Source organism: Pleurodeles waltl, chromosome 5 (assembly GCF_031143425.1).
Source record: "Pleurodeles waltl isolate 20211129_DDA chromosome 5, aPleWal1.hap1.20221129, whole genome shotgun sequence".
NCBI lineage: Eukaryota > Metazoa > Chordata > Amphibia > Caudata > Salamandridae > Pleurodeles > Pleurodeles waltl.
Window position 1 is genome coordinate 684,185,847 of NC_090444.1, and position 13,080 is coordinate 684,198,926.

Below are 13,080 nucleotides of genomic sequence, written 5' to 3' on the forward strand. Positions count from 1 at the left end.
AATGATGCAAATGTGGCGCTAAAAAAAGTATAAATATGGGTCTTAATTATAACATTCTTTTTATCCTTAGTTTTTGCAGTGAAATTCAGTTTTATTTTATCATGTTCATACTTGGGCTAACGCCCATTGCCTGTTGGGCAGCCTGCAGCTAACACTTTGGCTGTGCACAGCCAGCGGATGCGTTGGCCTCAGGGCATGGCATTCACTCAGGCCCTGCGCTGAATCTCCTGCAGCTGCGGGAACCTCTGCTGCACATGTCTTTTAATCATGCCAGTGGAAGCGGGTGGCTGCAGGCGACCCACCCCACCCAAACTGCTGAGCCCTGCACACAACCCCCTGCAGGCAGCCAAGCCCTACTGTGCATGCCCCTTGCCCATGCCTGAGGGGCCAGAGGAGATGCAGAAAATGTGTTTTCCTTTTTCTTTCAAAAATAGAAGACCTAAAAGGATATGTCACTGTGATCAGATAATGTCACTTTTTTGTAGGTGTGTTTAACACCTCAATTGATTTGAATGTTTACTGGTATTTGTAATAACTGTATGATACCTCTGCATATCTGATTGTGTCACAACTAGCACAGTATTGTAGAAAATTCTTAACTTGCAGAATTTGCAAAATTGCAGCTTCCATTTTTTGTAAATGTTTTTCCGCATATGAAGTTTCTTATTGGAGTGTGCACAATTTTCCTTTGCGTGTCTTGAGTTCCCTAGTAAATCTACTTCAAATAAATTCAGTCTAGAGCTGTCAATAAATTGTTGCAATCGAGTATGACTGGGGCAGAAGCAGGACTATTTCAGATGCAGTGTATTCTATTTTGTGTATTGCACATACATTTAAAGTTCTTATGGTCAGAGAGTAAGCGTGGGTATGATCGGAGATCCTGGAATAGAATTTCCATTGACTATGGCTTTTGTTTGCAATTTATGCAGGACATTGAAAATGCAGCTGCAGCAACTTCGGTGGAAAGGGGCAAAAAATGCAGGGAAGGAATACAAAGAGAGATCCTGTGCTCGGTGCCAGAAATCACTGGGACGGATGATGAACCGGGGTGCGGTGTGTGAAGGGTGCAGCCATCGAGTGTGCTCCGATTGTCGTGTCTGCTTTGGGCTTCAGATTTGGAAATGCACTGTCTGCCATGCCATGGGGTAAGAAACACGGGTTTAGACTTACATTGTTGTTTCATCAGAATTCTAACACTGTACCCTAGGGATGCGATTAAAAGTACATCAATCCAACAAGCAAAATGTACGACTATTTATTGACCAAAAATTATATTTCATAATTGTCCTACCACCTAAGTCTCTAATTCAGTTTGCACTTATTATTGTATAGCTTATCTTATTTGTACAGCTTTTATAGAGTATACCAGACCTTTGGGAGTTGCATTCAGTATATACTGTGCCGTAGTAAATGCAGACCCGTAAAGAGTTATTGGAACAAATTACTTCGGGAGATACTTCAAGTAGGGGAAAAGGGAAGACTCAGTTATAATTTAAGGCAATTTAAATCCAGTATTGTTTCAAGTTCAGGCATATCACTTGAGTTGGACAGTAGATCCAACGTCGTACACTACATAGGAACAATAATTTTCCCAATGTGTCCAATTTCCCAGCCGGTGCCCACCACAATCACCTCTACTCTATTCTCATACGTCTTCCTCTTTCTGCCATATTTGACACTGTTGATCACCCCTTACCTGTTGTTGCACTATCCAAACTTAGAATTAGACATTCCGTTGGTTTGCATACTGTTTCTCTAATTGTTCTTTCCCGGTGCCTTGGTGTTACTTGCTCTCCACCCTGTCACCCCTAATACAGATCACTCCCGGAACCTTCACACCTTTCTTCCCTTTATAACTCATCCCTTGGCTGACTCATCACTTCCTTTGGCTTATGTTTTGACCGATGACACTCTTGTTTCTCCTCTTCAGTTCCCACCTACATACACAAATGTCTAACAGACATGCATCACTGAATGGCTATTAGATGACATATGCTAAAGTATTACAAAACAGAAATAATCTATTTATCTGCCAATTTAGGACCTACCTCTTTCTCCAGCCTCTTGAAATCCGTTCCAATATCCCTCGATTTCTTTGTGCCATTTTTTCTGCCTCCCTTTCGCCGGAACTCTCCCCTTTCATACATTATGCCTGGCACTGGCATAATGTGGTGCAAGGGGGTACAAAGTGGCGCAATGTAAGCATTGCACCACTTTGTAAATATGGCATGTGGGAAATGCCACCTTAAAGCCACATTTTTGTCAAAATAAATGCTGCAAATGTGGCACAAGGTGGCACTATGGGCTTATAAATATGCCCCTAAATGCTTTAATGCTATACATGAGTTAATACATGTTCATTTTTAGCCTTGATAAAGCTCAAAAGTCACAAAATAACAAAAAAAAACTCGCAATCCAGTTTTTTCATTAAAAAATGTTACCGCAAATATTATATTGATATTATCAATTATGTTATGAAAGATGGCATGATTGCCGTAATTTGTGGGGTAATTAGCAGTGCATGCGGGGCATGGGTTATAGTTACCTTAGGGCACAAGTTATAGTTACATGAGCTAACTTTACCTATAACTGGTGAATTTCTGTGGTTTGGTACGTTTAAAATGTGAGCCTAACTATAACGTCCCTATAACCTTTGGTTTTTAAAGTGAATTTCTGTGTTTTAAAAAAAAATCTATTTCCAACTATAACGTCCCTGTAACCTTTTGTTTTTTCAGTGATTTTCTATGTTTTTTTAACGTATAGTAATTTTAATTACTATACGTTAATCCAACCACTGCCACGCACAGCCTTCGGCCGTGTGCAGCGGTGGTTTTCCAAAGGCCAGGCCCTGAGGCGAACCCCCTAGAAGCACCCGATTGCGCACGTCCTTCACCCATGGGCAGGGGAGGTTGCCCGCAGGACCTGGCCTGCAGCCAGACCCTGCAGCCAACACTCCCTAACCACCCAAACCAGCACTGTGCACAGCCCTTTCGCTGTGTGCAGAGGGAGTTAGCTGCTGCTTCTCTGGGTGTGGAATAGGTGTGAGAGAGTGTATCTGGGGGTGAGGGTGGCTGTTAGATTGTCTGTTGGTGTGAAAGTGCATACATCAGTGTTTTAGTGGGTGCATCAGTGTGTGCACGGGTCTGTGAGAAGGTGCATGAGGGTGTCAGTGGGTCTGTGAGTGGGTGCCTGAGTGTCTGAGTGGGTCTGTGAGGGTTTGTGAGTGTCTGAGTGGGTCTGTGAGTAGGTGTGTAAGTGTCTAAGTCAGTGTGTGAGTGGTAGAAATTGACTGGAAGTGAGACAGAAAAAGAGAAAGAAAGTGAGAGAGAAAGAGAGTTTTTTTAGGCTTTATTATCTCATATACTTAGAATTAGATATTTTTGCTGGGTTTAACAAAATAATGTATTTAATATCTTTAAAAAGGTATAATATCTTTTTTTATTTAAAAAAAATGGAAATGGGTCCAACTGGAGGTTTCAGGCAAAGCTAGGAGTTTAGAAGCCTGTGTTGCCTCTGTTGCTAACCTAGATCCAGTAATAACAGGGAACTTACCAAAGGCTCCTGATCAATCTGGTCAACTGTATAATGGCCCCCAAGAGGCATAATGTGAGCACTAGGATTTTACTGCATTTATCACATAACCTGCTATGTTGCTCCAAACCTAATGAGACTCCTGAAGAAAATCAAGGATATAAGTCTGTTTCTATGACGAAAATAAATACAACTGAAAACCGATGTATTAGAAAACCAAGGTGGGTAGGGGGAAGGTATCACTTCTCCCTTTGGCTGGTCCCTCTCATAACAATATTGGTACTCAGATGTCCTTTAAACACTATCCACCCATTCAGAAAGGGATCCTGGCAAATAGTGTAAGAATGCAGCTCCCTCCCAAATCCATCCCATTGGTGGCAATTCTGGTAGGCATGCTGCCATTGATCGGGATAATCAACACGTGTCTTCACCTATCAACATGACCGGAAGAGTGAGATGGGTAGGACTGAAGAAGAAAATGGAAGAGGAGGACTGCATCATTATTAACTTTCATCAACTGGACATAGCAGGACTGTTGGTACAGCAGATGTCCTTTGTTAGTACTCGCCCTCCGTGTATTAAAGTGTTACCTTTGGGTCTATTTTACCCATCTGAGGACTTACATCATAGTAGCAAGGTCAGAAGCCAGTCTGGGGGGCATAGAGAACTGGCTAGAGGGGAACAAGTAGCCTCTATTCAACTGACCAATAGATTTCAGCCCGTAGTCTCCTAGATAATGACTGACTGTTTCCTGTGCCCACAAGTTCCAATCAGGGAGGATAACTTTGGGACCCAAAAGGATTTCCCACCCAGTTAAAATAGCATCTAGGCAAGATTCTCAGTTAAAGGTTTTTAAGGGTTTACATGAAACATGGGATAGAGACAATTCTTTTGATATGGATGGATTTGCTTAATATTTTTCGGCTTTCTTACCATCACATTTAGGTAGCATAAAGGGTGGTTTACTCACCCTCGTTTCCCTAAATATCCCATGTAACTCTATGCAGATAGAAACATGATCTAGCAATTTGGTGGTGGTAGGGTTTGATTTTAAGCAAGTGTCTAGTTTGTTGATTGTAAATGTTTATAACTCTTTTGTGTGGGTTGAACTGTTCATTTGTTAAATTTTAAAGTCTTTCCTAGAGACATGTTCTGAAAGACAGAACTCACTGTAGGAGGCTGGACTGGCTTGTAGTGAGTACCAAGGGGTACTTGCACCTTGCACCAGGCCCAGTTATCCCTTATTAGTGTATAGGGTGTCTAGCAGCTTAGGCTGATAGATAATGGTAGCTTAGCAGAGCAGCTTAGGCTGAACTAGGAGACGTGTGAAGCTACTACAGTACCACTTAGTGTCATATGCACAATATCATAAGAAAACACAATACACAGTTATACTAAAAATAAAGGTACTTTATTTTTATGACAATATGCCAAAGTATCTTAGAGTGTACCCTCAGTGAGAGGATAGGAAATATACACAAGATATATATACACAATAGCAAAAATATGCAGTATAGTCTTAGAAAACAGTGCAAACAATGTATAGTTACAATAGGACGCAATGGGGAAACATAGGGATAGGGGCAACACAAACCATATACTCCAGAAGTGGAATGCGAACCACGAATGGACCCCAAACCTATGTGACCTTGTAGAGGGTCGCTGGGACTATTAGAAAATAGTGAGAGTTAGCAAAATAACCCTCCCCAAGACCCTGAAAAGTGAGTGCAAAGTGCACCAAAGTTCCCCTAAGGACAAAATAGTCGTGTTAGAGGGAAAATGCAAGGAAAACACAAATCAGCAATGCAACAACGATGGATTCCTGACTGAGGGTACCTGTGGAACAAGGGGACCAAGTCCAAAAGTCACAAGCAGCTCGGAGATGGGCAGATGCCCAAGAAATGCCAGTGGTTGGTGCAAAGAAGCTCTTACTAGGCTGAAGAACTGTGAATACTGCAGGAACGACAAGGGCTAGAGACTTCCCCTTTGGAGGATGGATCCCCCACGCCTTGGAGAGTCGTGCAGAAGTGTTTTCCCGCCGGATGGACGCCAACAAGCCTTGCTACACGCAAATCGTGCGTTTGGCGTTTTTGGACGCTGCTGGGGCCCAGGAGGGACCAGGAGGTCGCAAATTGGACCTGCAGAGAGAGGGGACGTCGAGCAAGACAAAGAGCCCTCACTGAAGCAGGTAGCACCCGGAGAAGTGCCAGAAACAGGCACTACGAGGATGTGTGAAACGGTGCTCGCCGAAGTTGCACAAAGGAGTCCCACGTCGCCGGAGACCAACTTAGAAAGTCGTGCAATGCAGGTTAGAGTGCCGTGGACCCAGGCTTGGCTGTGCACGAAGGATTTCCGCCGGAAGTGCACAGGGGCCGGAGTAGCTTGCAAAGTCGCGGTTCCCAGCAATGCAGCCCAGCGAGGTGAGGCAAGGACTTACCTCCACCAAACTTGGGCTGAAGAGTCACTGGACTGTGGGGGTCACTTGGACGGTGTCGCTGGATTCGAGGGACCTCGCTCGTCGTGCTGAGAGGAGACCCAAGGGACCGGTAATGCAGCTTTTTGGTGCCTGCGGTTGCAGGGGGAAGATTCCGTCGACCCACGGGAGATTTCTTCGGAGCTTCTGGTGCAGAGAGGAGGCAGACTACCCCCACAGCATGCACAAGCAGGAAAACAGTCGAGAAGGCGGCAGGATCAGCGTTACAGAGTTGCAGTAGTCGTCTTTGCTACTATGTTGCAGGTTTGCAGGCTTCCAGCGCGGTCAGCGGTCGATTCCTTATCAGAAGGTGAAGAGGGAGATGCAGAGGAACTCGGCTGAGCTCATGCATTCGTTATCTAAAGTTTCCCCAGAGACAGAGACCCTAAATAGCCAGAAAAGAGGGTTTGGCTACCTAGGAGAGAGGAAAGGCTACTAACACCTGAAGGAGCCTATCAGCAGGAGTCTCTGACGTCACTTGGTGGCACTGGCCACTCAGAGCAGTCCAGTGTGCCAGCAGCACCTCCGTTTCCAAGATGGCAGAGGTCTGGAGCACACTGGAGGAGCTCTGGACACCTCCCAGGGGAGGTGCAGGTCAGGGGAGTGGTCACTCCCCTTTCCTTTGTCCAGTTTCGCGCCAGAGCAGGGGCTAAGGGGTCCCTGAACCGGTGTAGACTGGCTTATGCAGAATTGGGCACATCTGTGCCCAACAAAGCATTTCCAGAGGCTGGGGGAGGCTACTCCTCCCCTGCCTTCACACCATTTTCCAAAGGGAGAGGGTGTCACACCCTCTCTCAGAGGAAGTTCTTTGTTCTGCCATCCTGGGCCAGGCCTGGCTGGACCCCAGGAGGGCAGCTGCCTGTCTGAGGGGTTGGCAGCAGCAGCAGCTGCAGTGAAACCTCAGGAAGGGCAGTCTGGCAGTACCAGGGTCTGTGCTACAGACCACTGGGATCATGGAATTGTACCAACAATGCCAGGATGGCATAGAGGGGGCAATTCCATGATCATAGACATGTTACATGGCCATATTCGGAGTTACCATGGTGAAGCTACATATAGGTAGTGACCTATATGTAGTACACGCGTGTAATGGTGTCCCCGCACTCACAAAGTTCAGTGAATTGGCTCTGAACAATGTGGGGGCACCTTGGCTAGTGCCAGGGTGCCCTCACACTAAGTAACTTTGCACCTAACCTTTACCAGGTAAAGGTTAGACATATAGGTGACTTATAAGTTACTTAAGTGCAGTGTAAAATGGCTGTGAAATAACGTGGACGTTATTTCACTCAGGCTGCAGTGGCAGGCCTGTGTAAGAATTGTCAGAGCTCCCTATGGGTGGCAAAAGAAATGCTGCAGCCCATAGGGATCTCCTGGAACCCCAATACCCTGGGTACCTTAGTACCATATACTAGGGAATTATAAGGGTGTTCCAGTAAGCCAATGTAAATTGGTAAAAATGGTCACTAGCCTGTTAGTGACAATTTGAAAGTAATGAGAGAGCATAACCACTGAGGTTCTGGTTAGCAGAGCCTCAGTGAGACAGTTAGGCACCACACAGGGAACATATACATGCACACCTATGAGCACTGGGGCCCTGTGTGACAGGGTCCCAGTGACACATACATATAGGCCACAAACCTATGAGCACTGGGGTCCTGACCAGCAGGATCCCAGTGACACATAACAAACATACTGAAACCATAGTGTTTTCACTATGAGCACTGAGGCCTGGCTATCAGGATCCCAGTGAGACAGTGAAAACAGTGACAAACACCCTGACATACACTCACAAACAGGCCAAAAGTGGGGGTAACAAGGCTAGAAAGAGGCTACCTTCTCACACAACCCCCCCCCCAAACGAAGGACAATAAGGCTAACCTTGGCCAGTTGAGACTTTATTGTCTAAGTGGTGATAAGTAGAGAGTAGCTCTGCAATAGACTGGTTACTCCCTTTATCATCCACTATATGGTTACTTCCCTGTGGGGATGTAAACCACCCTGTTTGAAGTTTTTTAGCTAAGCAACAATGTGAAGATGTATTTTCAGAGTTTCTATCAGTAAGTTTTAGTTTAGAGCAGTGGGAATTGTCCACTGAACCTATTTGTAGTGATGGAAATGCCAGACAGGGATGCTGTCTCAGAAAAGCCATAGCTGGGCAAAAACTTTGTCCATATGGCTGGAAGAGAGAACAGGGATGCTGTTTCTCTTGGGTTGGAGCAGGGCAGGGATGCTGTCCTATGAGCTCCACACTAGGGCAGGGATGCTGTCCTAAGTGTTGTGAGGTAGTGCAGGGTTTCTGCACTAAAGTTTCTCTGGGAGGGTTGGAGGGATGCTCCATGTTAACTAAAATGGTGCTGTTTTTCTCACCAATGTTAGTTATCCCACAGAGAGGTACTTCCACCTCAGGGAGTCCAGCTTTTCCAGCTGATGATTCCCTTGGAACAGGTGCCACCCCAGGAGAGGTTTCTCCCACCACAGGAATGGTATCCTGAATGGTAGGGTGGTTAGGGGATACTGTGATACCCTTTTTACCTGTTGATGGAGAGGGATCCTGAGTTTTCAGGCCTTCTCTCCTTTGCTTTTTCATTTCAGTAGAAATGAGAGGGAACAATTCCTCAGGGATGCCCAGCATGGCTGCATGGGCATAAAACTCTACATCAGCCCAACCTGAGGCCTCTAGGTCATTACCTAAGAGACAGTCTACAGGTAAGCTAGGTAATACCACCACCTGCTTAGGGCCAGTAACTCCACCCCAACTAAACTGAATTATAGCTAAGGGAAGAAATTTAGTGGAGTTATGAACATCAATAATCTTATACTGTTGTCCAATGATGTGTTGTTCAGGGGGCACTAGGTTTTCAGTCACCAAAGTGAAACTGGCACCTGTGTCCCTGTAGGCCAAGGCCTCAACACCATTTATTGAAACTGTCTGCCTGTACTTATCCATTGTAAGGGGACAAGCAGCCAGTGTGGCAAGGCCAATGCCACTAGGTGTGACAGAAACTGTCTTGGGACTGATTACATCAGTTTCCACTATGGACCCATAAGTGAACCCAACTACACCCTTTGCTTGACTGTTGCCAGCAGTCCCACCACTAGTACCACTACTGCTAGGGGCACTAGAGCTTGATGTATTAGTGGTGGTAGGCTCAGGGGGTTTACCTGGACAGGACTTATCCCCTGGCCTATGGCCTCTGTTTTTACACACAAAGCACCAAGGCTTTTTAATGTGTGCAGGTTGGGAAGAAGAGGAAGAATTTGTTTTATCCCCACCCTCTGAAGAGTGTTTAAGATTTGAAGTGGGATCTTTGGTTTTACCCTTATCCCCATGCTTATCTTGAGATTTTTCACCATCTTTCTTCTTATTGCCATCTTTGTCACCCCCTGTATGAACTTTTCTGTTCACCCTTGTTCTGACCCATTTGTCTGCCTTCTTTCCCAATTCTTGGGGAGAGGTCAGATCAGAGTCTACCAGGTACTGGTGCAACAAATCAGACACACAATTATTAAGTATATGCTCTCTCAGGATTGTGTTATACAGGCTTTCATAATCAGTAACTTTACTGCCATGTAACCACCCCTCCAAGGCCTTCACTGAATGGTCAATGAAATCAACCCAGTCTTGTGAAGACTCCTTTTTGGTCTCTCTGAACTTTATCCTGTATTGTTCAGTGGTTAAGCCATAACCATCCAGGAGTGCATTCTTAAGAACTGTAAAATTATTGGCATCATTTTCTTTCACAGTAAGGAGTCTATCCCTACCCTTTCCACTAAATGATAGCCATAGGATAGCAGCCCACTGCCTTTGAGGGACATCCTGTACAGCACAGGCCCTCTCAAGTGCAGCAAACCACTTGTTAATGTCATCCCCCTCCTTATAAGGGGGAACTATCTTGTGCAGATTCCTGGAATCATGCTCTTTTGCAGGATGACTATGGGGAATACTGCTGCTGCCACCATGGGTATCTAAACCCATCTTCTGTCTTTCCCTCTCTATTTCTAAAGACTGTCTATCCAAATCCAGCTGTTGCTTCTTGAGCTTCAGTCTGGTTTGCTCCACTCTCAATCTATTGAGCTCCCTTTCTAACAATCTGTCATCAGGGTGGGTGGGAGGGACATTTCTAGATACAGAGGTATGATGGGAATGAACAGAAGGAGACCTGTCCCTTCCAGAGGGCACCCTAACAGCTTGGCTACCAGCATAATGTGAGAGCACATCATCAGTATGATGTGATTCAACCTCTGTACCAACTATGCTAGACTGTCTAGTAATGGGCAGGCTGAGAAGTTTCTTTCCTGAACCTTTTCCTGGGGGAGTCCCTGGATCAGATTGAGAACCATTAGCTACTTTTTCTACAGATTGGGCACTTATGGCCTTATCCTGTACTCTAAGCATATTAATTAACAGTTCTAAGGAAGGATTCTTCCCTACACTCAAACCTCTCTCTATGCAGAGACTCCTTGCTCCTTTCCAGCTAAGGTGATCATATGCAAGTTTGGACAGTTCAACTTTTTGGCCTGTGCCAGACATTTTTAGAGAGAGTTAAAGTGATAGACAAAGAGAAAAAAGTTTTCAGAACTTTTTTGGAAAGACAGAAAAAAACTTTTTAAACTTTTAAGAACTTTTTGAAAGTTTAGAAGTACTTTTCAGCACTTAGAAAAGAGTGAAAAGAGGAAATGCAAAACTTTTTGGCTATGTGTATATACACTGACCTTGTTTTGTATATTTTTCTCTTATGAAAAGTACAATGACAAGAGTGGTAAGTAGTCTCAAAGCACTTATCCCACCGCTGCACAACCAATGTAGGAGGCTGGACTGGCTTGTAGTGAGTACCAAGGGGTACTTGCACCTTGCACCAGGCCCAGTTATCCCTTATTAGTGTATAGGGTGTCTAGCAGCTTAGGCTGATAGATAATGGTAGCTTAGCAGAGCAGCTTAGGCTGAACTAGGAGACGTGTGAAGCTACTACAGTACCACTTAGTGTCATATGCACAATATCATAAGAAAACACAATACACAGTTATACTAAAAATAAAGGTACTTTATTTTTATGACAATATGCCAAAGTATCTTAGAGTGTACCCTCAGTGAGAGGATAGGAAATATACACAAGATATATATACACAATAGCAAAAATATGCAGTATAGTCTTAGAAAACAGTGCAAACAATGTATAGTTACAATAGGATGCAATGGGGAAACATAGGGATAGGGGCAACACAAACCATATACTCCAGAAGGGGAATGCGAACCACGAATGGACCCCAAACCTATGTGACCTTGTAGAGGGTCGCTGGGACTATTAGAAAATAGTGAGAGTTAGCAAAATAACCCTCCCCAAGACCCTGAAAAGTGAGTGCAAAGTGCACCAAAGTTCCCCTAAGGACAAAATAGTTGTGTTAGAGGGAAAATGCAAGGAAAACACAAATCAGCAATGCAACAACGATGGATTCCTTGACTGAGGGTACCTGTGGAACAAGGGGACCAAGTCCAAAAGTCACAAGCAGTTCGGAGATGGGCAGATGCCCAAGAAATGCCAGCGGTTGGTGCAAAGAAGCTCTTACTAGGCTGAAGAACTGTGAATACTGCAGGAACGACAAGGGCTAGAGACTTCCCCTTTGGAGGATGGATCCCCCACGCCTTGGAGAGTCGTGCAGAAGTGTTTTCCCGCCGGATGGACGCCAACAAGCCTTGCTACACGCAAATCGTGCGTTTGGCGTTTTTGGACGCTGCTGGGGCCCAGGAGGGACCAGGAGGTCGCAAATTGGACCTGCAGAGAGAGGGGAGGTCGAGCAAGACAAAGAGCCCTCACTGAAGCAGGTAGCACCCGGAGAAGTGCCAGAAACAGGCACTACGAGGATGCGTGAAACGGTGCTCGCCGAAGTTGCACAAAGGAGTCCCACGTCGCCGGAGACCAACTTAGAAAGTCGTGCAATGCAGGTTAGAGTGCCGTGGACCCAGGCTTGGCTGTGCACAAAGGATTTCCGCCGGAAGTGCACAGGGGCCGGAGTAGCTTGCAAAGTCGCGGTTCCCAGCAATGCAGCCCAGCGAGGTGAGGCAAGGACTTACCTCCACCAAACTTGGGCTGAAGAGTCACTGGACTGTGGGGGTCACTTGGACGGTGTCGCTGGATTCGAGGGACCTCGCTCGTCGTGCTGAGAGGAGACCCAAGGGACCGGTAATGCAGCTTTTTGGTGCCTGCGGTTGCAGGGGGAAGATTCCGTCGACCCACGGGAGATTTCTTCGGAGCTTCTGGTGCAGAGAGGAGGCAGACTACCCCCACAGCATGCACAAGCAGGAAAACAGTCGAGAAGGCGGCAGGATCAGCGTTACAGAGTTGCAGTAGTCGTCTTTGCTACTATGTTGCAGGTTTGCAGGCTTCCAGCGCGGTCAGCGGTCGATTCCTTATCAGAAGGTGAAGAGGGAGATGCAGAGGAACTCGGCTGAGCTCATGCATTCGTTATCTAAAGTTTCCCCAGAGACAGAGACCCTAAATAGCCAGAAAAGAGGGTTTGGCTACCTAGGAGAGAGGAAAGGCTACTAACACCTGAAGGAGCCTATCAGCAGGAGTCTCTGACGTCACTTGGTGGCACTGGCCACTCAGAGCAGTCCAGTGTGCCAGCAGCACCTCCGTTTCCAAGATGGCAGAGGTCTGGAGCACACTGGAGGAGCTCTGGACACCTCCCAGGGGAGGTGCAGGTCAGGGGAGTGGTCACTCCCCTTTCCTTTGTCCAGTTTCGCGCCAGAGCAGGGGCTAAGGGGTCCCTGAACCGGTGTAGACTGGCTTATGCAGAATTGGGCACATCTGTGCCCAACAAAGCATTTCCAGAGGCTGGGGGAGGCTACTCCTCCCCTGCCTTCACACCATTTTCCAAAGGGAGAGGGTGTCACACCCTCTCTCAGAGGAAGTTCTTTGTTCTGCCATCCTGGGCCAGGCCTGGCTGGACCCCAGGAGGGCAGCTGCCTGTCTGAGGGGTTGGCAGCAGCAGCAGCTGCAGTGAAACCCCAGGAAGGGCAGTCTGGCAGTACCAGGGTCTGTGCTACAGACCACTGGGATCATGGAATTGTACCAACA

At 46.2% G+C, this 13,080-nt stretch overlaps 1 protein-coding gene across 2 annotated transcripts in view; it reads left to right on the plus strand.

The window, feature by feature from the left end:
- SYTL3 (synaptotagmin like 3) overlaps positions 1–13,080 on the plus strand; it is a 459,450-nt gene that overhangs the window by 124,302 nt on the left and 322,068 nt on the right. For both annotated transcript variants that reach the window (XM_069234590.1, XM_069234589.1), the window contains exon 3: positions 930–1,145. In XM_069234590.1, coding sequence (XP_069090691.1) covers positions 930–1,145 — 216 coding nt within the window. The remainder of the gene's footprint in view (positions 1–929; positions 1,146–13,080) is intronic.